Source organism: Myotis lucifugus, unplaced genomic scaffold (assembly GCF_000147115.1).
Source record: "Myotis lucifugus unplaced genomic scaffold, Myoluc2.0 scaffold_150, whole genome shotgun sequence".
Classification (NCBI taxonomy): domain Eukaryota; kingdom Metazoa; phylum Chordata; class Mammalia; order Chiroptera; family Vespertilionidae; genus Myotis; species Myotis lucifugus.
In genome coordinates this window covers 755025-779481 of record NW_005871198.1, presented here as the reverse complement: position 1 = coordinate 779481, position 24457 = coordinate 755025, and the positions used below count along the sequence as shown (strand labels likewise).

The window sequence follows — 24457 nt, the reverse complement described above, 5'->3', positions numbered from 1 at the left end:
GACTAGCTAGTGCTCACCCTTCAGGACTTAACATGCAGGTCAGGTCCTCTGTGAAGCCCATCCTAACCCAGGGTGATGGAGATGCCCTTCCTTTGCTTGCCTCCACAATTACTCTAGTGCATAGAATGGTTTACTTGTGTGCCTCCCAATAAATACAAGTCACCTAAAGTCATCAGAAATGGTTTTTATTCTAAGTATCAATGGTCCTTAAACCGAAGACTGCATCTGAATAACTGGGGGGAGCATTGTAAAGTACCTTGATTCATTAAACAAGCCATGTTGAAAAAAATTCTTGAATGTCTGTACATGGCATAACTTTAAATCAGTGCATGCAAAAGCTATGGGCTATAGTTATGTAAAAGAATGTCAGATCCTTGGAAGATAAAATATGACGTTACCAGGAGCATCAGGACTACCCCTATGTTTATTGTCCCTGAAGAGGGAATGACATATCAAAACTTCCTCTGTTTTAGCCAGTGAAGGGAGTAACTGATAAGCCAACTGTCACCGTTCAAGTTTCAGGAATGGACTCTAATTTCATTTATTCATTCACACATATTTATTGAGGGAAATGTTTTAGGTATTGGAAATACAACGACATATAAGACTGTTTTTATGGAATTTCTATTCTAGTGAGGAAGATAGTCACTAAAGCAATAAACGAGTAGCGTATAAAATGGTCATAAACTCTGGAGCATGGTCTAATATAATAATAAGTGATATGTTTAGTGACATTACATGATGCATTCAATATGTTATCCTCCATCAGCCACGTACAGTTCAGCAGGCTGTGGTTTCCACTGGTCCCTATATATGAATATTGTGATGAATTGGTGTTGCTGATTTTCATTAAATGACATGCACAATTAAGATGGTTTAATCTATTAAAAAATGAAATAATATTATCTACATTTGGTTGGTTTGTGGCCATCCAATAGAATATAACTCAGATAAGTGGGTGCTAAGAAGAAGAACAAAATAAGGTAATATAATAGTCAATAATTACATCATGTTTACTATATTCCAGGTAGTGTTCTAAGCTAGTTCTCAAATTTTACAGTGTATATCACCTGGAGTTCTTATTAAATGCAAATTCTGAGTTGGTAGTTCGCAAAAGGCATTGAGATTGTACATTTCTAACATGCTTCTGGGTGATGCTAATGCTTCAATGGGCCACAGTTTGAGTAGCCAGAGACAGCACATTTCACATGAGGCTATATTACTTGCCCAGGTTTCATACCTTGTGACAGTGGGCAGGGCTTGGATCCCAGCGAAAGCAGGCTGTAGCCTGAATAACTGTCCTCCAGTATATAGAAAATAATTGAGATAAAGATGAGCGCTATTTTAGGTAGGTGATCAGGGAAGTGACCATCAGCAGAAAATGAAGGAAGAAGCAAGACAACGAACTGAGGAAGGGCACAAGGTTAAGGGAACTGCAAGTGTAAAGGCTCAGAGGCAGGAACGAGGTGTATGTACCTGGCAACACATTGAAGTGGTTGGTGAAAAGGCAGGGAAAGAAGGGTGTGAAATTTGTGCTTTCCCAGTGCAAATAAGAAATGTCGTTTCTATAATTAGAGAGTCAGTGCTTTCACAGCTCAAGACCCAGGCTGTATCATTATATAGACCAGGGTTTGGATCTTAACTACATTGTACTAACTGTGTGACCTTGGGAAAGTCACATAACTTGTTCAATTTTCTATTCTTTTTTTTCTTTACTTTTTATTATTAAATTTATTGGGGTGACATTGGTTAATAAAATTCTATAAGTTTCAAGTGTACAATTCTATAACACATCATCTGTATATTGCATTGTGTTTACCACCCAAAGTTAAATATTCATCCATCACCATATATTTGACCCCCTATACTACTCCCCCACTTCCCTTTCCTTCTGGTAACCACCATATTTTTATTTGTGCATGAGTTTTTGTTTTTTCTTATTTATTCCTATTTTTAAAAAAGGTGATATACACAGGACCTATGGAGTTAGTGTAGGATTAAGTGAGAAAAGCTTATAAACTACCTGACACATAATTAAGGTCAAAATAAATATATAAAGTAACATTATTATTAATGTAAAAGAACGTAAATGGCAGAGGCTTAAAATTATAATTGATGCAGTTAAATTTACATGTAAAAAGATGATTGGAAGAATACAAAGGAGTCAGAAGTAAAAGAGAAAAAAAACAGGCAAAGTTATGCTCCAAATAAAGAAATAGCACTATTTCTCTCTCAATGATTTTACTCTCAATGAGTTTCATGTAGTGCTGAGACAAGCTATCAGTTTCAAAGAAAATTTAGAATCTGCTCTCTTCTTATGAGAGTTTCCATTAAGTTTAGTCTTCCATGTGTTAGTTTCTCTTTTTTTAAAAAGTACTTCTCTAAATTCCCTTAAAAATTCAATTTCTTTTCATTTTTTGAAGACCTCCCATAGAATAAATCTGCTTATGTATATGCTCACAAAATACTCATTGGCACATAGATTCTGGAATTCGATATCTAGTTTCAATGTAATTTATGGTACTACCCCATGTTCAGTAATACATATTTAGCACTTACATTTTAGTTAAAAAATGATGTTCAGCCTGGCCAGCATGGTTCAGTGATTGAGCATCAACCTGTGAACCAGGAGGTCACGGTTCAATTCCCAGTCAGGGCACATGCCAGGTTGCAAGCTCAATCCGCAGTGGAGGTTGTGCAGGAGGCAGCCGATTGGTGATTCTCTTTCATCATTGTTGTTTCTATCTCTCTCTCCCTCTCCCTTCCTTTCTGAAATCAATAAAAAATATATTTTAAAAAATGGATGTTCATCTTGCTTTAAAAATCGTTTTTAATTCCTCAGCTACCATCACATAACTTTTCCTCTCTCGGATGACTTTCTCACAATGGAATGAAGTACCTTACAGGCATTTAAATAAAATAACTCTTGGAGGATTGGCTGAGTAGTTCATATTACTCTCATCCAGCCTCATTGTCAACATGGCATACCTTATTTGCAACGCCTTTGTTCAGACAGCTCAGGGAAGTCGGGAATATGGGGCTGGATAGGGTTTTACCTAAAAGCATTTTGATGGTGTGTTCATGCTGTCTTGCAGGAAAAGAAAGAAGCTATTGAAAGTGGAAAACGACAAACTGAGAACACTTTAAAAGAAGGCAATGACATACTTGATGAAGCCAATCGTCTTGCAGATGAAATCAACTCAGTCATAGACGTGAGTATTTGATTAAACCCAAAATAAAAAGAAAGATGGTAATGACATAGGCTTTCACAGATGGGAATCAGTGAGAAGTCTCAGTAATCGAAGCAAATGCTAACGTTTTTTCTTGTGGGTGTAAAATTGTTTTTGCATTTTTCTATTGTGACTGTGCCCACCTATTGGCAACAATTAGAACTTCCTATTGTTCTCCCAATAGATAGTAATATCTGTGTGAGCATAATCATCTACTCCCACAAGCTTGAATTTTCTTTCACACTGAAGGACATTGCTTGTTGCTAGGGCAACACTTACAATCTCCTTCAATATTCATATAAAGTTAGTTAAAAGAGAAATCTAAATCTACAAACAGACTCTTAACATACTTTCTAATGCAGTGGACACTGTGATATATGGTGATATAAACATAAATGGTCTAAAAGATCCTAATGAGGATCATTTGTGCATTTATACCTGTGAAGTAACAATTTTTAAAAAAGATAGTTTGGTTCTTCTTGGTGTAAATTGGCTTTCTATATTTCCTATCTCTTCATTAAATAACAGCTTTTATCCTCCATTTTCTTTTTGCTATGTTAGTAAATTTGAAGTTTCATAAAAAAACGAAGGATGCATAATTATATCTGAGAGTAATTAGTAAATGAGTGAAGGCTTGGATTCACTTACTTAAAACACCCTCTTTTCTCTACATAACAGTATGTTACAGACATTCAAACTAAATTACCACCCATGTCTGAAGAGCTGAAAGATAAAATAGATGACCTCTCCCGGGAAATGAAAGACAGGAAGCTTGCCGAGAGGGTGTACCAGGCTGAGAACCATGCAGCTCAGCTGAATGCCTCATCTGCTGTCCTTGATGGGTATGTCATCTGTTGTTGGAAATGTCTATGTAACTTGACACTTGCCCAAAAGTTTTGAGTAACAAAAATGGTGGACAGTCTCTTTCAAATCTTGATTTCTGTAATTATGAACATACGCACTACATGGCCTTTCTGTGGAAGAGCCTAATTAGGATGGTCTGGGCGCCCTACTGGAGTCACATCAAAAGTCCAAGTTAAAAGTGGATTCAAATATGGCTTGGTAGGGAGTGAGCATAGCCCGAGGCTACACTTAGAAAAACTGGGTTTTGTTCTTTATTGGAGAGCACAGCGGTTGCCTTATTAGCATTTTAAATAATAATGTATAAATACACATTCTGCTTCAAATTTCAGTTTTATATTTTTACTGGAATCCAAACTATGCATTGTTAATCAGGTGGCTGTTGAAAAGGGGGGCCATACATAGAGACTTAAGTCTTTTTTCTTTTCAGACTCCAAGGAGGCACTATGCATTCCTCTGTGAAATAACAGCTCACTATACCTGGGACTCTGATAAGGGTCAAAGGAGGGAGGGGTAGATGGTGAGATGTGTTTGACTTATGGACAGCCTTCTAGGTAACACTAGGATGCTTCCCTACAATTACATAGGTGCTTCAGCCCCAAGAATCATTTTCCAAAACAAATCTGTTTTTAATATAAGACATATAAAATTCTGTTCCAATATGTAATACTCATTGATACAAAGGAAAATGTAAATGTTTGAAGACCCAGGGCACGGCTCATGCACAGTTCATTTTATAACAAACTTTTGCCAATTTAGCATGAAGGGCAGTAGATGGAACAGTAAGCTAGAAGTCTGCAGATGCTGACTCCAAGTCCTTAATTGGCAAGGACTTGGAGCCAACACGTTGGACATGTGACCTGAAACAAGTTATTTAACTTTCTGAGATTCATTTATTTTCACTTGGGAAATATACCTTCCCTAGAGAGATTTTGTGAAATTCATTCCAGGAATGTGGTACAAGTGCTCTGAAATGTGCAGCGTGCTTCACAAATGATGAAAGCATCATCTCACTGCACATACTTGCCTGGTGCACATGGTTACAGAAGCTGTGGGGGATGCTATGGGTATTTAATAATATGTTCATACTATTTCATAGCTGAATTATTTAGGAAGATGAGTTTAAATTGAAAACTATACCATAATATAGTAATAGATAGCCCACTATGATTGGAATTATCATGATTATATCGGCCATGGTTATTTGGAAGCCATATGTTTTATAAATATGATGTTCTTCATTTGACTATCAAATGCTCTTTTATTGGGTAATCCCAACAGAATCCTTGATGAGGCTAAAAACATCTCCTTCAATGCCACCGCAGCCTTCAAAGCTTACAGCAATATTAAGGACTATATTGATGAAGCTGACAAAATTGCTAAAGAAGCTAAAGGCCTTGCACATGAAGCTACAAAACTGGTAAGAGACAAATAGAATTATGCACTGAGAATGGAAGACCAAGTGTTTGAATAAGTACCTAAATTTCTCTAATTTAAAGGCATTCTGGAAAATCCTAGTAAAATAGAATCTTTGTTTTGAATTATTTTCAAAGGCAGGCTCCTTTTACATTTTACTCAAAACAAACTCTCAGTGGACTGTAATCACAGCAGAACTCTTCTGCCACCCACCACTTACTACTGATAAAGGTCTGCCAAGCAGATCTGTGCCACCCAAGTCACAGGAGAAAAACAGTCAAACATAAGATGTTGAGCAGCAAAATTTATCACTATATTTCCAAACGTCATCAGCAAGAAAGTGCTTTGAAAATTAACACATTGCTTATAGTCGCACACAAGTGGGTTCTATGTGAAGTTTGACTACAAAGTGCATCTGTTGCCAAACACATCACATCATATGGTTCTAAACTATTTACACTGTTTTTATCCATTGAAACCTTTGCCTTCAAAGCAACCCTTGGCTGCTGTTATTGTTCAAAATAAACTTGGGTTCCCAAGTATATTTAACACATTATCTGAGTATCTTCAATAGTGGCAAATCTTTATCCTTTACATGTAGCAACATTTTGTAAATAGGCTATGTGGTAAGCTGTGGAACTACTATTTTAGGATTTTAATAAAGCATTTCATTGGAAGCATATGATGAGTTTAAATGTGCAGGAACATTATTTACTCTTTGGTTTCACATAAATTCTCCTCAGTACATCAAAATTTCAGTCCATGGTGTTCATAGAGGTAACACGTGGTCTATAGCAGCTGATCACTAAATGTAGATAACCCCTGCCATCTCCAAACACCGATGCTGGGATCTAGAACGGCAGCATGCTCCCCATTTTCAGAACTGAAAAGATATGTGTATCTCCATAAAAGGTAGGAAACAGAGAAGAACATTTCAAAGGAAAAATAAAATTATTTTCTCTAGTTAGTTTGAGGTAATGCCTGTACATCTGTTTGAATATGGATGTCATGTAGGATTCTTTTTTTAATTGATAAGAATTAAGTTCTAGTGGCATGCTAGAATTTCTGAAATAAAATTTGAGAGAGAAGATAGCAGGTCAGAATTTGGGAATTAGAAGCTGTGTCTTCAAATAAGTACATAGTCTATTCTGATCCCTTCCTTGGCTTGATTCCTATAATATAGTCTCCCAAACTTAGAACTTAATTTTTCATCTAATTTAATATTCAATCTTCAATTACCCCAGATGATATCTTCCTCTTATCATTGACACAGTTAGGGTGCTAATAAAAGATGCTTATGAACTACTTATTGATAAATATGAGATACTATTCATACCCACATTTTCTATTTCTCTTTAGAATTTTTACCTACATAGTTAATATACTTGATGTATAAATAGCATTATGAAACACAACCCACAAGGCAATCAGAGATGAACAGAATTTTAACCTACAGTCAACCTGCAATAATCATTTATGTTTGTTATTTGTCATGCTAATAAAAATAATTCTTTCCAACTTTTACCTGCATAACTCATTTTTTGCTTTATAGGAAATGTTTTTTTCCTTCCTATTACTGTTCTCTTCTTTAATATTACTAACATCATCCCTAATAATTTTTTTCTTATTAGTCTTTGAGTCCTTATAGTAGCAAGATTCTTTTGACACCACTAATATTAGTTAGCAAATCATATAGTTAAACAATGTAAATCTTGCACAAGTGTGATTAAACATTAAGGCATTTCTAATGCGTGTTTGACTAGAAATATGGTAATGTATTCTCTCAGCCTGTCTTATTTAATATTTGCTTTGTGTAATTGGATGAACCAAAATACATAAAGAATACTTGCAAGATCATTTTTGAGTTTTTATTTCCTACATAAAAAACTGGGCAAATATTAGCAGAGTACATATTGCATTCAAAAGGCCCAATAAAATATAGTCAGTCAAATTGTAAACTTGTATACCTTCTATTTCATTCTGTCATCCACTACTTAGAAGTCATTCAAACTGTAATTTTGATTTTTTATTAATATTTCTAAACATTGGAATTTAAATTTTATACCAGTGTAGTACTAATGGAAAAAATGACATAAACCCATAGTTGACATAATTGAATTTGCTAAGAAAACTAGTGAGCATTTCTTCTTCTTCATCAGCAATTCAGCAACTTAACTATAAACTGAGTATTTCACACAATAGCAAATGTAAAGGTGTAAGGATCTGAATAACCCAGAAAAAATATTGAACCTGTGTGTAAAAGTAGTGTTCATTAAGCCACCCTAATTTTAGTGATTTTCTTTGTACAGGATACATTCATTTGAGTCAATTTTTAAAAAATCTTTTGGAAACAGAGAAGCAAACTTCTATTTCTGATCCAGCATTCGACATATCTAAAAATTCAGGGCAACAACTGTTAAAAATCAGAGTTTGTATCATTACTCAGAACTCAGAAACTCTTGTGGATGCTGCTATAACGCAACATAAGTTTGAACTGTTATTCACGGCAGTAGTGCTCTCAGGCCTGCTGTTAGGTTTTCCACCTGCGGTGGAAAAATTAGGAGATAAAATTGCCATGTTGAGTTTGATTTTGGATATTAACTGGAAAGAAAACTTATGACCTCTGAGGACGTTCTTTAACTCAGTAGATACTTCTCTGTTGCCTTGACTCAAAATCAAGAATCCTTGTAAGGCCCACCCATCCTGCCCGCAACAGCTTATCTGTTCCCTGCCTCTTGGAAGCAAGCCGGTGGCCCCGTGTGTGCTGGAGCAATGGCTGTCACACAGCAGTGGGTGAAACCTGTTCTCACTTAGTGACATATTTTTAAACCCTCTTTTGATTGTCTTTCTTGGTGTTCTCATCCGGCTGAATATTCAGTCCCTGATTCTAAATATTCATGATTTTGAGGATTTCCTGTTCCATCCCTGAGTCTCCTTTGTGTGCTAATTGGCTTCCAGTCTTCTGGAGACTCATCTAATCTTTCTTGCATGTTAGGACTTACTGTGCAAGGCCAGCACTAATACAGCCTTTCAGCAGATTTCAGACCAAAGCCATCACTTTTTTTAATGATAATAAATTGGGGTAATTTTTTTTATTATATCAAAGTGTGTTAATGCTATCAGATGAAGACAGATGCTTCAAACAACCTGCATTAAATTATATTTTTAATACAATTAAAGGGTATTTTTTAACCAGTTTATAATAAAAAAACTGGCTTGTTTCTTTACTCATTTTTTAATCACTATTTTATTTTACTATCCTGTAGCACTTTTAAAACATAGGTTATAGTAAAATACATTTAAAATCAATACATAGTGATTTTCATTTTAAATTGTGTGACCTTTTTTAATTATTGCAAAGGCAGTTCATGTCCATTAGAGGAAAATAGGAAATACAGATAGCAAGAGGGAGAAAATATAAAATGTGAATAATCCCACCAATCACAAATAAACATTTTTATAATGTTGTTTATCTGTCCATACTTTTCTTATGCAAAGGGTAATAATTATATAACTGTTTAATAGCTTAATCTATCATTAAATATCACATGCACATTTTTATATTCTCAAACATTCTTAAAATGTACATAATCTACATTCCACCATTTCTTCTGAGAATTTATTTTATTACAGTAAGAAAGTAAGTTCTCTCTGATTTTATCAATAGTCTAACATACCAAATATAAATTTATTTGATATATATGATACATAAACATATTGCAGCTAATAGCCAGCCCTTACATATACCCATGCACATTTTGAACAGTTTTCTTTATTAAAAAATATTTTAAATTTAAAATCATATAAGTAATATATTATCTCAGCATATTATCCCTTTGGAAATGTATAAGACTTATCCTGTAAAATAAATTATTTGATAATGGAATAGGTCATAAACCATGCTGTTGAATTTTTAAACTTTCTTTATAAAGCAGAATCAAAAACAGAAATATTCTGGCCCTGGCCGGTGTGGGGCTAAGTTGGTTGGAGCATCATCCCATACACCAAAAGGTTATAAGTTTGATTTCTGGTCAGAGCACATACCTAGGTTGAGGGTTCAATTCTGTGTGAGGCAACCAGTGTCTTTTCTCTCTCTCTCTCTCTCTCTCTCTCTCTCTCTCTCTCTCTCTCATCAATTAAAAAATAAACATGTTTTTAAAAAAGAAACATTCTGAATTTCTCCTTAGGGCCAACTCTTTCAATGAATTTAGAAAATTTAACTCAATTTAAAAATAATAAAATATAATATAGACAGTAATATAAACAATAAATTTTTAAATTACTTATTTAAATAACAAATCACTGGGGTGCAGGTTTACCAACCTGATAAACTTAACTTCAGGTCTCTTCTTCACACCTTATGCCCCTAATGGAGCCCCCTCTGAAAACAAAACACTTAGAAGTTTTCATGCTCCATATGGCAGTAATCATTCTCTTTATAAAGGACGTTTTGTTTACCTATTCATTCCACTATAGTACCATTAGGACAGGCAGAATCTTTGTATCTCTGAATAACCAGTGCTCACTCTGGTGCTTGAGGCAGCTATATATTTTTGTTGGGTAAATTAATCAATTCATTCATCTGTTAATCAATGACATGATGATTTAACAGGAGTTACTATAAATATTTAGGAAACAGTAGGAAGAGTAAAACTAAGATGTATCAAAAGCCAGTTATGTGCCGAGCCCTCTGTTAAATCTTTATAGACATGTTTTCCTGTATATTTCCTTCTCTAATGATCTTACATTATCTCACATTTTTTATAAATTATTATTAACTAATAAAAGCATACAACAACCTACATATAATCATATTCTATTATGTGTGACATAATGAAAGTTTTTATCCAATTTATATATGTATATAATGCATATATTGCATATATACACACAGAAAGAACTTATAAAATACAATCTCTAAAAAAAGAAACAGTGCTATGCAACTCTAAAACCTCATTTATATTTCACATACATTATAGACGCAGCTCAGAAACTCAGATGTGATGCTTATGAATATGTATGAAGTATAATTAGCTTGGAAAATGCTGCTTCATCACCTCTTCTGATATTGTTGACGTGCTTCAGTGCCTTACTAAGCATTGTTGGAAAAGGAGCTCTCCAAATTCCAATGAGTTGAAACCGTTCTGTTCATCCATAACATGTTAGTGTTCTCCATTCTGTGATCATACGAAAGGCTTGTCTTTTAAACCTGGATTGATGGCTGTATGCCATTAGCTCTTTAATATTTTGAAGTGCTTCTCAAAACATTGAAACCTGTCTTATTCCTCCACATCTCTTGAACCCAAACATCTTACTTCCACTGCCCTTGCCTGAGGTTACAACTCCTTTTTCTGTCCTATGCCAGTGTTTTTCAACCTTTTTTATCTCATGTCACACATAAACTACTGGCACACCAAATACTATATTTTTTGCCAACCTGACAAAAAAAAATAAGGATGATTAATTCACACCAGATGGCTATTGTTGTGACATCTATTGTCATTTTTTTTAATTTGACGATCTAAATTGGTCAGTGACCCTGACTAAATAGTCAGGTGTTGCATGATTTAAAAATTCTTACAGGACACCAGGGTCCCATGGCACACTGGTTGAAAATCGCTGGCCTATACTATTGAAATAGCCAACTGATCTATCCTTTCCTCCCACACAGCTGCGCAATTCATCATCCTGGACTAACTCTGATGGTATACACCTACTCAGAAACTTTCACTGGCTCAACATTGCTTATTGTCCAGTTTCCTTAGTCTGACATTTAAACTTTTCTGAAATTGACTCTAATCTACCAAATAGCCGAAGCTCTACTACCCTTGCCCTTTATAAACTCCACAATCCTTTGCAACTGAAATACTTGTCTTCCATCCACACATCAAAATTCCCTGCCTCCCTGTCTTTCCTGACCTTGTTGCTACTGTCCCGTAATTGAATAAGGATTCCGGAAGAAAACACTGGCTTCCTGAAAAGCAAGAAAGACAAGATGCCTGGAAGCAAAGGCAGGCGATATTCATAAATGCAAGAAGATAGGAACTTAGCCGCAGGGATGTCTGTCAGCAGATGGACTTCAGTCAGAGCTCAGCCATGTTGTTGGATGAGGGGACAAAGGTCCAGTGGAAGATCAATAAGTTGATAATCATCCCGTCAGACTAATCAGAAAAATTCAGGAAAATCAGCAATATCTAGTATCAGGAATAAAAGGTGTGAAATCACTACAGCTTCTGCAGACAGTAAAGGTTAATGAGAATATTATAAACAATTTGATGCCAAGAATTCAACAATTCGAATGAAATGGACAAATTCTTTGAAAAGCACAAACTAACTCAGAAATAAATAACTCAAATAGCCATGTATTCCTTAGAGAATTTAATTTGTACTTAAAAAACCTTCACACACACACACACACACACACACACACACACACATATATATTTAGGTCCAAATTACTTCACTATTAAATTCCAATAAACATTTAAGAAAGAAATAATTATTTCTTCAGAGAATTGAAGAGGAGAAAATGTCTCACCTCATTCTGTGAGGCCAGTTACTCTGATACAAACCAGACAAAAATATTACAAAAAAAGGAAATTTATAGACCAATATTCCATATGGACATAGATACAAAAATTCTTGACAATGTTAAATCCAACCCCTTATTAGCTACAAACTAAGGGATTTTTTTTTTGCAAAGTACTTTCTGATAAAGGATTTGTATCAGGTCATGCATAAAGATCTTTCAAAACTCAATAAGAACAAATAATCCAATAAAAAATGGACAAAAGACTTAGATAATTCACCAAAAAAGATGGTAAATAAGGACATGAAAATATGCTCCACATTATTAGTTACAAAGAAAATACAAATTAAAACCAAAATGATGTACAGACACAACATAACATTTACCATCTTAACCATTTTTAAGTGTACAATACAGTAGTGTTAAATATATGCACATTTTTTGTGCAACAGATTTCTATACTTTCATCTTGCAAAACTGAAATTATACAACCATTGAACAACTCCCCATTTTCCCTTCCCACCAGCAAAAGAAATCACACACACACACACACACACACACACACACACACAACGTGGGTAAATGTCAAAATAATTACACTGCATGAAAAAAGCCAGAGTTGCCCTAACCGGTTTGGCTCAGTGGATAGAGCGTCGGCCTGCGGACTGAAGGGTCCCAGGTTCGGTTCCAGTCAAGGGCATGTACCTTGGTTGCGGGCACATCCCCAGTAGGGGGTGTGCAGAAGGCAGCTGATAGATGTTTCTCTTTCATCGATGTTTCTAACTCTCTGTTCCTCTCCCTTCCTCTCTGTAGGAAGTCAGTGGAATATATTAAAAAAAAAAAAGAAAAGAAAAGAAAAAGAAAAAAGCCAGAGTATATACTGGATGATTCCATTTATGTAAAATACTATAAATTGCTAACTAATAGTGATAGAAAACAGATCAGTGTTTGTGTGGAGATTAGGGAAAGACAAGAAGAGGTAGAAGGAAGAAATTAAAAAGAATTGATGGAGTCCTAGCTGGTGTGTCTCAATAGTTAAGGCATCGGCCCATATACCAAAGGGAATTGGGTTCGATTCCCAGTCAAGGGCACATACCTGGCTTGCAGGTTCCATCCCTAGCCCTGGTTGGGGCAGGTGCAGGAAGCAATCTCTCTCTCTCTCTCTCTCTCTCTCTCTCTATCTCTATCTCTCTCTCCCTCTCCCTCTCTCTTTCTCTCTTTCTCTCTCCCCACCCTCACTCTCTCCCACACACTCTAAAAAAATCAGTGGAAAAATATTTTTGGGTGAGTATTAACAACAACAACAAAAAATTGATAGAAATGTTCTTTACCTTGATTGTGGTGATGGTTTCATGTTATGTCAAAATTTATCAAATTGTAAATGTGTAAAAGTTATTTATGCATCAATAAATTTGTTAAAAAATGTAAAAAAAAGAAGAAGAAGAAAAAGAAAGAACATTAGTCATCATAGTCCTTCAACAATTTCCACAGTTCAGAATTTAGCCTCTTTCTAGATTGTCTGACCCTTCTCCCTCTCTTCTTTCTCACCTCACTGTGTTAATTTTCTAATGCACAGCAAATCAACTCTCCCTCCTTTTCCCCTATGCCTCAATTTGCACAACTGAGATTAGCTTTAAAATTTTGGATGTTAAATGCTTGCTAAATTATGTTTCTGTAGAAAGGCATTCATACCTCAAGTCTGTAAGGAAATCTTTCTCTCTCTGGTTTGATCTGTATTATGAATGACCCACATGACCTTGATGACTCAGGGTCATCATGTCAACATGAGTTATTTTACTATGATAGTATTGGCATCTACGGAAACCTACTCCCTCCCTATTCTTATTGACTCCAAATCCTGAGCTTCAAACACTCTTCTCTCTACTTAGTTTTCTCCCTCCTCGGTGTCAGACCAATAATCAGCTGTCACTCCTGCTGTTTTCAAGCGCCAATAGGAGAATCTTTATCCTACTTTTTTTCTAACCTGTTTTGATTCAGAAAATTTGTAAATAAGGAAGTAAGAATGGCATGTAAATTTGAAACAAATATAGAACCTGAATGGATAATTGAGGCTTATTTTTTTAAATAAGGTACACTGGATTTGTGCCATTTACATTGACACTCTTACTTTTTTTTTCAAGATAAATGACACGTGATGTTATTGTATCTAATTCCCAAGGTATATACACACAATGTCACTTTTTATTTATGTATATATTTCCCATATGTTCATTTGTAGATATCATAGCATTATATAATCAAGCTGTTCTGTAAACAATAGATTATTTAGATGAAAGCTGTTGGTATAACACCTTCAAATAAATTTTATTACAACAGTATAAAGTTGTGTAATCTTTCCTAGTTTAATGCTCAAATAATATGATTGATAAAGAAAAGTTATTAAGTCATTGCAATTGTCTTTGAAGATTGCTATGTCTGGGATAGCCTGCATTCAGATTTATAACCTCAGCAGTAAGTGTTTAGCTCTTCCTGCACCCTGCAATACTTTTCCAATTTAAAATTTAACCAGATCTTATTTTATTTATCTCTTGGTATAAGGTATTATGTAATGATTGTTGAGGAGCAAACACTATTAAAATGGATAACTAGACATTCAAGTTAAACAATTCTTTTCCCATATCATTCTATTATCTTTGTGTCACCTCTTTAATCCAAGCCTTAATAAATACCCTTTGCCAGGAGATGATGTGGTTCAGAGATTGTCATTTGGGAGACTTTGTTTTGTCATAGTGCTTTGAGATGCGTTTAGAAAAGGAGCAGTATTCTTCCTCATTTCAACACCTAAGGGACAGGAAATGCTCTCCCCCCCCCCCCCTCCCAGCACTCCTCACTCCAAATGTGCTCAGGGATAACGTCAGTGGATGTGTATCAGTGGTTCTCAGCCTTCTGGCCCTTTAAATACAGTTCCTCATGTTGTGACCCAACCATAAGATTATTTTCGTTGCTACTTCATAACTGTAATGTTGCTACTGTTATGAGTCGTAATGTAAATATCTGATATGCAGGATGGTCTTAGGCGAGCCCTGTGAAAGGGTCGTTCGACCGCCAAAGGGGTCGCAACCCACAGGTTGAGAACTGCTGGTTAGATGTTCATTTGCTTGCCTATTCTTCAGCCCTTGATGATACTGAGCAGATATGTCCTTGCAACATTGCAGTCTCATGCTTTCAGCTACTTCACCTCTTCACTTTCATAACATTATAGTATCCTGGTTTCTCTTGTCCTCTCCGGAGCCTCGCTAGCCCCACTTTCTATACTTGTCCCTTAAGTTTTGGGAACCCAAAGGGTTCTCTTCTAGGCCTTCCCTTCGCCCACTGGTCTACTGATTTTAATCACCAATATGTGCTGTTAATTTATTATTCTAAATCTGTAGCCCAGAATGCTTTCCTAAAAGTAAACCCTGTATAAAAACAACCTTCTAGATACCTCTACTCCGTAATTCTCTGGTTTTTATTGTGACACTTCTTTTTCTGTCTATAGGCAACAGGTCCTCAGGGTTCATTAAAGGAAGGTGCCAAAGGCTCTCTTCAGAAAAGCTTTGGGATTCTTAATGAAGCCAAGAAATTAGCAAATGATGTAAAAGGTGAGTGACCCCTTTTTATTCTTATTTTCAGGTCAATTGTAGTTGCAATTGGTAAAAACATTTTATCACATGATTGGAAAAGTGCAATTGTTTCAGCATGATTTTTATGATTATTTTTATTACCTGGATTTAATATAAGTAATCTTTCTTGCCAGTTTTACAATATGTTGTCTTTACTCTCATTTTGCAGTGGATATTTCATTATTTTAAACCTAATTTTTATAGTATTTTTTCACCAAATCTAAAGTTTAGTAACTTATAATTGAATGTCTGATAAAATGTTAACCACACAAAACTCCACTTTCTCCTGCCTTCAGAGGGATAATCACAAAAGAATGAGTCAGGCAGATATAGCACAAATGTCCTTGTGAAACTTCCAAGTTTGTTAGGGGGTCATATTTCTGAAAAGCTTGTACACCTTTTAAATACATTTTTATGTATTTCTAATTCAAGGATCAAAATGCATAAAATATCTACACTGATGTAGTATTTGTTTTCCATTTAAAATATGTTATTCAATTTAGCTGCTCTCTAATTAAGCTGTTATATTTATTATTTCCTTCAAATATCTCTTGTTTCTCATTTAAATTGCCTTCTCTTTCTCTCTTCAGTCTCACTTTGCTATTTCCTGGCTTGTATCCAGATTCCAACCCTTCCTGAAATATCCTTCTAAAACATGCTACCATTTCAAGGGTTGTTTCACAGCATTAACCCTTCTCTCTGGAATGCCCCATCATCCCCTTTCTTTTCATCTAACTCTACCAGACACCCCATCGGAATTACATGCCTCTTATTAGTGCCTGCCTTTCTCATAGACTTTTCAAACCACTGTAACCATGGGCTTCAGTTTCATCTTTTTGAGGACAAACACAATATTTGTTTTTTAACTTTGTATGTCTAGGGTACAATATGGGAGTTACTGCTCCAATCAGAAAATAAGCATATTTTTAAATAATGCTTTACCAGCCTTAGAAAGAGAAAATGCTTTATAATCATTTATATTTGTCATGCTTTCAACTAATAGTCCATCGTCTCCAATAGAAGCTGCTATGGAATGACACGTTTTGTCTCCTATATAGATGGTACTTTGATAGTAAAGTGCTTTGGACTGTGTATCACGGGTGAAATAAGATTCCATATATATGTAATTCTAGTCAGGAGATTGCCCTTATAACTATAAAGATTCAAGACCTGTTTTCTATTGGACAAACTAAGTTGATCTCATTAATTTGGGGTCACTGTTTGCTATCCAATACCCTTGCTGGAGTTGGAACTAGGGTGAGGTGAGCAAGGTGAGTGATATGAGTACAGGGTCAGATCCTGTTTTTATTTCAAATTTTAATGTTTTGTTCATTATTGATATTTTTATTTTTTAAAATATTGTATCAAAATAGTTATATCTTGATTGCAGAATTTTTTGGTGCCCCTTTGCATTTCATACCTGAGGTTAATGCCTCAGTCACCTCAACCTCCTCCCAGCCCTGCCCTTGACTCTATTTCCCCACAAACTGGTATTATAAAGATTAAACAAAGAAATTCAATTTTAGGGATTTTGTTTCACGGGAAAAAGAAATCTAAGAGTAGGCATTGTAGAACAGGTTAGGAGAAATGTTCATTAGTTTAAATGTCTATTTTTGTACTTCAGGTAGTACATTATTTAAAGTAATGAAACCCACAAACTACTCAAGTAATAATTCCCCCAGAAATCCAAGCCAGGGCTCTGACGAAGATGGGAATGTTTTCTTGCTACATTATGACATTCCTCTGATTTGTGGCCAATTACACAAGTTATAAAATGGCTGTTAATCAGGGAAATGCCATATATTACCACGAGGAACTGCTGAAATAGGCCCTACAGAGCAAAACTCTTGACAGCCGCTATTAAAATAGAGATTTAGTCATTTCTCTCTCTATGGTGCCTGGAGTTAGAAGGAATAAAAATTGTGAGGGCAGTATATCCTCCATATTTCTAATGTGTTACTTGGTTCAATTCAGTAAAATCCGGTGAGTTTGTGAGCTTTAGTCATGAATGACTTAGTGCTGCTCTCTGCCATTTTTGTGCTGCCCTTGCCTTGAGGGAGTCTGGACTTGCCAGGAGCAATTTGTTTGGCTCTTTAACTTTTGAATATACATTTGTTAAAAGCAAGTTTGCCCTTGTGCACATTTCAGATTTGAAGCCAGGCTACATTGCACTGATTGAATGTCTATGGAGACAGAAATAGTTTTGTTGATGGATATGAGGCTTGGTTCGAATTGATGATTGAAAGAGTTCAAAGATAAATTAATACCGCTAGGTGAATTAATAATACTTTTAGATTGACAAGAGATTTTTTGTTAATACAGTTGCCAGTTGATATTCTCATGCAATGTGCACAGGAGAAGAAATGAAGTTGAGGGTGGTATAATACAAGTTTGAGAGTACTATGATTTTAAAATTATATACCTTATCGCATGTAAAGTAACTTTTCAATTTTATTTACTTCTCAGTTTATCCCTAATTTTTGTCTTTGCCAAAATTAAGTTACTTAGGAGCAGATAACATGTCTCTGAAATGGAAGATACTCACATGAAATAAAACTATCAATTCCCAAGCCCAAGAATATTGAATCAGTGGATTGCATGGCATATGGTGCTGTCCAACATAGAACAGTGCCAAAATTATTCCAAACATTAATTTCTATCCAGCTAATCAGTATTTCCTACTACAGTGGGGCCTTGACTTACGAGTTTAATTCGTTCCGTGACGGAGCTCGTAACTCAAATTACTCATATGTCAAATCAACAGTGAACGAGTGAGAGACGTGATGCTGGGCTGATGTTGTGGCGTTCACTGTGATGTTCGCTGCGCCAACTAGCGGTGGGGTATCTGAAGCTGGCTCGTAACCCGAATTTTAGCTCGCAACTCAAAGCAAAAAATTGGCCGAGAGACGGCTTGTATCTCGAAAAACTCGTTAGTCGGGACACTAGTAAGTCAAGGCCCCACTGTATACTGTATCCTCCAAACACTTGGTCATTTAGTCAGACAATTACATCATAAAGGTTCTACATACTGTCATGAACATTAATACACTAGGCCTGGCCCATGTTGCTCAGTGGTTGAGCACCAACCCAGCAACCAAGAGGTCACTAGTTTGATTCCTGGTCAGGGCACATGTCTGGGTTGCAGGCTTAGTCCCCAGTAAAGGATGTTTCTCTCTCATTGATGTTTCTATCTCTCTATCCTCTCCCTTCCTCCCTCTAAGAATCAATAAAAACATATTTTTAAAAATGAATATAATACACTTACAATTACTAACCTGTTAAGTTTCTATGTTATTATTTTAGATTAAAAAGAGAGTAAACAGGAATACAAGAATACAGGAATGCAGTGATGTTAAACCAAAATATGATACAGGGCTTAAATTTTGTCCAAAGCATTCTCTTACTATTAAAGGTACCCTTCTTTTGAATCCACATACTACCATTTGCCAGAATCGTCCTTTCCATAGGCAGGCATGTGAAAGACAAACAAGAACTTCCCCATTGATTAAAAAACAAAACAAAATAATTTTGAACCTTATGGTTGAAATCAAGCCGGGATCCTTGAGCCTACACCAGTCTGGGTACAAAGCAATCTTCTCCTGTAGAAATTGCTAATTCCTGATACAGAGTGGTAATTCCTCCTTTGGAGGGTGAATAGAGAAAATCAAGAAAATAAAAACACGTTAGACTCTTTTTAGTAGTGAACATGAAAAGTGGCAAATAATGGCAAATGGGAGCTTTGGGAACCAAAGGGTACTGGTCTTGCTTAAAGGTGTTCAAATTCTTTAAGAGTGCCTTGCTGGCCAAAACCAAGCAGGCCTGCAGGCCCACAGTCAGGCTGCAGAGCTTGGAACTACATGTAGCTTCGATGTCTGGTCATTCAGGTTTCTCATTCCACTGGCTGAAGAGAGGACTACTCTCTCTCCTGATAGCTTCAGTCTTTGAAGATCCTGCCACCAGACAAGCACGCCTTCCCTCCTCTCCTCGGGCTTCCTACTAGGACCCTCCAGTGTGGGGAAGAGCTTATTCAGCTGCAGCTAAACAGCTATTGAGGCCTGTCAGGCTCTGTGCCCATGGGGAACACGATGTAAGTTGGCACTTTTGGGTCAGGGCAGGGTTTCTCAGTAACATGCCTCTGTATAAACACAGGTCCCATTAAGTGCCCACAGAGGTCCCCATGCACGGTCAGGGAAAACAGAGGCAGTCAGAGATAGGACACGTCCCAAACTCCTGACAGTAACTGGTGAAAGGTAAGAACGGGAATAAATCATGAAGGAGGGCTAGAAGTACAAAATAATGGAAAGACTGGGTGTAGCAACCTCATGAAACCTTTTGGCAGGAGTCCAGGCAACAGGGATGCCAGCTTTGCTGCTTGCACAGCTGCTCTTGCTTCTGCACAGGCGTCAGGGGCCTGCGCCGGGCCTTAGGTTGATGTAGAGAGCAGGCTCTTTAGAGATGTCAATATTAAGATGACAAAAGACTATAGGAGTAGATGAAAAATTATAGTAAAGTGACTTGAGGGAAATTGTACCTCTTTATGTTCTTAAAAAATCCAAAGATAAAAAGATAATGTAATGGAACATAATAAAATTAATAAGTTATAAAGAATAATCCTATTTATTATATAATTAATAAAATTGGCTGCCTCCGGTATATAAAAAAAATCATGTAAGTCAAAGCAACATTAACAATTGGAATAAATTGCATATATTTTAGTGGAGCCAATACAGATTCATCTGGCTCCAAAGTTTATGCTTTTAACCATTGCTGAACAATAACGACGGACTTCTGCCATAGTCCAGAAGGTGACACATTAACCTTCATGGCCCTAACAAATGTTTGATAAATGGATGAATAAGTAGGTGAATACTTGAGAGTAGAAGGAATCTCTCATTACCAGGAAGGTCAAAATCTAGGTTTCCACATGACCTCATATAGATTGGTCCCTTGCCTATTCCAGACTTTTTGCATCAGAACTACAGATAGTATCACTGCAGAGTTTAACCTATTTTCTAATTCAGAAAGAGCCTCTAGAACAGCCGTGGGCAAACTACGGCCCGCGGGCAGGATCCGGCCGTTTGAAATGAATAAAACTAAAAAAAAAAAAGACCGTACCCTTTTATGTAATGATGTTTACTTTGAATTTATATTAGTTCACACAAACACTCCATCCATGCTTTTGTTCCGGCCTTCCGGTCCAGTTTAAGAACCCATTGTGGCCCTCGAGTCAAAAAGTTTGTCCACCCCTGCTCTAGAACAAAAGATGAAGCACATTTGTAGGAAACAGAAGTTATGTGGATTAATTAAATTTTGTTTTACAATGAATTCCTACAGACAGGATATCTCTTCAATTTTTGATAAAGGAGCAAATAAGAAGTGATAATGAGTGGTAGTTCATAAGACAAATGTCATGGGAATGAAAAAAAATTCATTGCAAAATGTTATCTAGATGGCAATTTGACAAGTGATTATATTTAACCAGAAGCTTTCAAAATTAATAGGAGGTCTACAAATTTCACCCTTGTAAATGAAGGATTCTTTCAGAATATTTATTTATGCTCTGTTCATATTAAGAAAATAAAATAAAATTTGCATTTGAGGAACTTAGCTAGATGATTTTAATAGTCAAATAAAATATTTTCATTAAATCTGAAAATGTCATTCTTGTATTTAGTTGGAAATGAGGGCTATATGCATATGTTTAGAGAATATAAAAGGGAAATAAACAAAATTAACTCTGGACCATGCGGTTTAATGGAGAAGACAGTGGATTATAAATAACATTATTGAGAACTGGCAAACACACCAGAGCAATTATCAAATCAATGTGAATTATCAAACCAATATAAATTATTTTGTTTCTGTTTATTAACTGCCTGTGATAAGTCCAATACTTTCTCAAATATCCTACAATTATTTCTCATATCAGTCATCTGAAGGAAGGTGTGTTTTCATTTTATACAGGTAAAAAGTAAGGGAGAGAAGGCAGTTGAATTCACATCTTCCAAGTCTGCAACCTATAATGATTTCATGGCACACACTGCCTTTTCTAAAGGCTAGAATTTTGGAAAAGAAGACATTATTAATGATCAAAGAAATTACTTGTAACAGCTTTATTTTGAGATATATATGGCATAGTTCAATGTTACTAGTTCTAATTTAACTAAACTCTAATTCAGATTTAGCACAGTGTCAGAAACATGGAAAACATGAGTGAATACATATCATAAATGGAAGCAACTTATAACTCTATCTAGTGAATTGCATTCTAAACATGTTTATCTAGTGCCGTGTCAGAGGTTCTGCAACAAAGGGAAGCGACATTGTCAGGCATGTCCACTGTCTACCCTTGCTGCCCTGTTTTTCCCCCTCACTTTCTGAGCTTTGTCTCTGTCAAACCCAATGCTGCATGTTGGGCTTCCAATGTGTGAGGGCAGGATGAGTAAGGGAGAGCCAAAGCTGAAGAAGTGAGTGTATGTAGCCTTTGAGGTTTGGTGGTGTGATACTTGCAGCAAAGGTAAAGAGAATGATATGGCTACAGCTAATGGGCATGAGAGCTGAAGAAATAAGGAGAAGAAACCCTACAAAATGTCACTGGATTATAAATCGGATCCTTTTCTTGTTCTCTACAAATGCAAGGAAAGCATTGGGTTGGATTTTCTTTTAACTCTCAATAATTCTGTGTTTTTGGCCATGTTACACTTCAAACTGGACCTCATGCATTTTTCCTTACATCTTGGTTATAGCTACACTCTACCTCATCTATCTTTTCATTTAAAGCCAACCCTGAGTGCTTAATTTTTTAGGTTTTCATTACTATAGTTTTGATAATTTTCCTTTTTAAAATCTGCAATTCTTCTCTATTCACAACTTCTACTCACCTGTTTCTATTGACAGAGCTATAAAGTGTTTAGACGTGGCTTGAGAAATTCTAGAAACTACTTTGAAAAATATGATCAGAATGTAAGAAAGGATACATTAAGAAGGAATCAAGGTTAAATAGCTAAAACATAGAAAAATCAGGCAGGTCAAAATATTCACATTTTTACTTTTTTAAAAAATATATTGTTATTGATTTTAGAAAGGAAGGGAGAGGGAGAGAGATAAAAACATCAATGATGAGAGAGAATCATTAATCGGCTGCCTCCTGACACCCCACATTGGGGATTGAGCCCACCATCCGGGAATGTGCCCTGACCAGGAATGGAACCATGACCTCCTGGTTCATAGGGAGATGCTCAACCACTAAGCCATGCCAGCCAGGCTCACATTTTGACTTTTTAGTACAGAAAGCAAAGGATCAAAATGACTGCTTTGGTACTTGAAGGACAGCAGTAACAATGTTCTTCAGACCAGTTTTTCTTCTGGATAATTGGCATGATGGCTCAGCTAGTATTGGCTATCAGTATGCATAAAATGGTATAAACCAAGTAATGCCCTTTAAATTAATGTTTTTTCACTCTACACAAATATCTTTCCTGCCAGAATATTTTGAATGCTTCATTATTTTTTTAAAAAATCCAATCCAATCAAAAAGCTAAGAAATGAAATTTGTATCATTCCATTTCCTTAATTGACAAAGACTTTTCAAGTAAATATCAAAAGAGCAGCCCTTTAACTATTCTCAAGAAATTCATATAGATATCCCAGTTGTTAGACTGGCTTAATTTCTGAAAGTATACTTGCAATAACCTATCCAAAGATTTTATTTTAGTACAATGAAAATAACAGGTGTTTAAAAAGATGAATTGTGATTAACATATGAGAAAATCAAATTCCTTGCAAAGTATATTTTGAAGAACTACCATTAAAAATAATATCATAGTGACTGAAATAGACATATTGATATTCTTAGAGCCATGCTTTGCTGGAATATTTTATGCTTTGTTTTTCAGTGAGGTCAGGTCTTTGGCTGAGAGCTGAAAAGCTGATGCATTACACAATATCATGTGCCTATATTACTGTAGGATAACAGTAGTTTAATCTGTCTGCCTGCAAACTCTTATATGAAATGAAGTGGATCATTAATTAAGGTGTTCAGTACTCTTTCACACCCAGAACACTGATGGTTAAGAGTCCTCTAGCTTCCTTTCCCTTTCCTGTTCTTTCCAGATGAAAGCCAATAAATGAAGATAGTTCTCCAGGTGCCAGAGGCCTGCTCAGCCCCCCTATGAACTCAAGAAAATTTAGCCAGCACATTCAAGTATAAAATGAAAGATTTTAGTACACCACCATTAACTAACTCCCTACTTGTTCAGTTCCTAGTTCCTGACTGTTTTAAGTCAAGGCTCTCTGATATATTCTTCCCCACCCACCCACCGCCGACCTACCCTGCCTTGCTTCTTTTCATAGAAAAGTCTTAAGATTCTTTCTTTCTTTCATATCAGCACCTACTCGTCTGATTCTTTCTAAAGACTGCAATATATACCATTGCATGGATATGCCATATTGATATAAAAAGTCCCCTAATATTGAGCTTATTTGCTATTATAAATAAAGATCTTAGGAATATCCTGGAAGATATACATTGATATACTTTCACAAGTATATTTGTAGGGTAAATGTCTGGCAGTAGAATCGCTGAGCCAAATACATGTCTATTTAAAATTCTCATAAACTTTTAAATTGCTCTTCCAAAAATGGCATCAATTTGCACTTCTACCAACACCTTTGTGAATACTTGGTATTATCAGACACTTAACCTTGACCAACCTGATAGAAGAGAAATGATATCTCGCTGTTCTTTTACTTTACAGTTCTTTAATTTTGATAATGTTGAGTGCTTCTTTTTAATTTGG

General features: G+C 35.8%; 1 protein-coding gene across 3 annotated transcripts in view; it reads left to right on the top strand.

Annotated features, from left to right (window-relative positions):
* LAMA2 (laminin subunit alpha 2) overlaps positions 1-24457 on the top strand; it is a 452538-nt gene that overhangs the window by 358319 nt on the left and 69762 nt on the right. For all 3 annotated transcript variants that reach the window (XM_023759137.1, XM_014461101.2, XM_014461100.2), the window contains 4 exons: positions 3096-3212; positions 3909-4072; positions 5373-5511; positions 15536-15638. In XM_023759137.1, coding sequence (XP_023614905.1) covers positions 3096-3212; positions 3909-4072; positions 5373-5511; positions 15536-15638 — 523 coding nt within the window. The remainder of the gene's footprint in view (positions 1-3095; positions 3213-3908; positions 4073-5372; positions 5512-15535; positions 15639-24457) is intronic.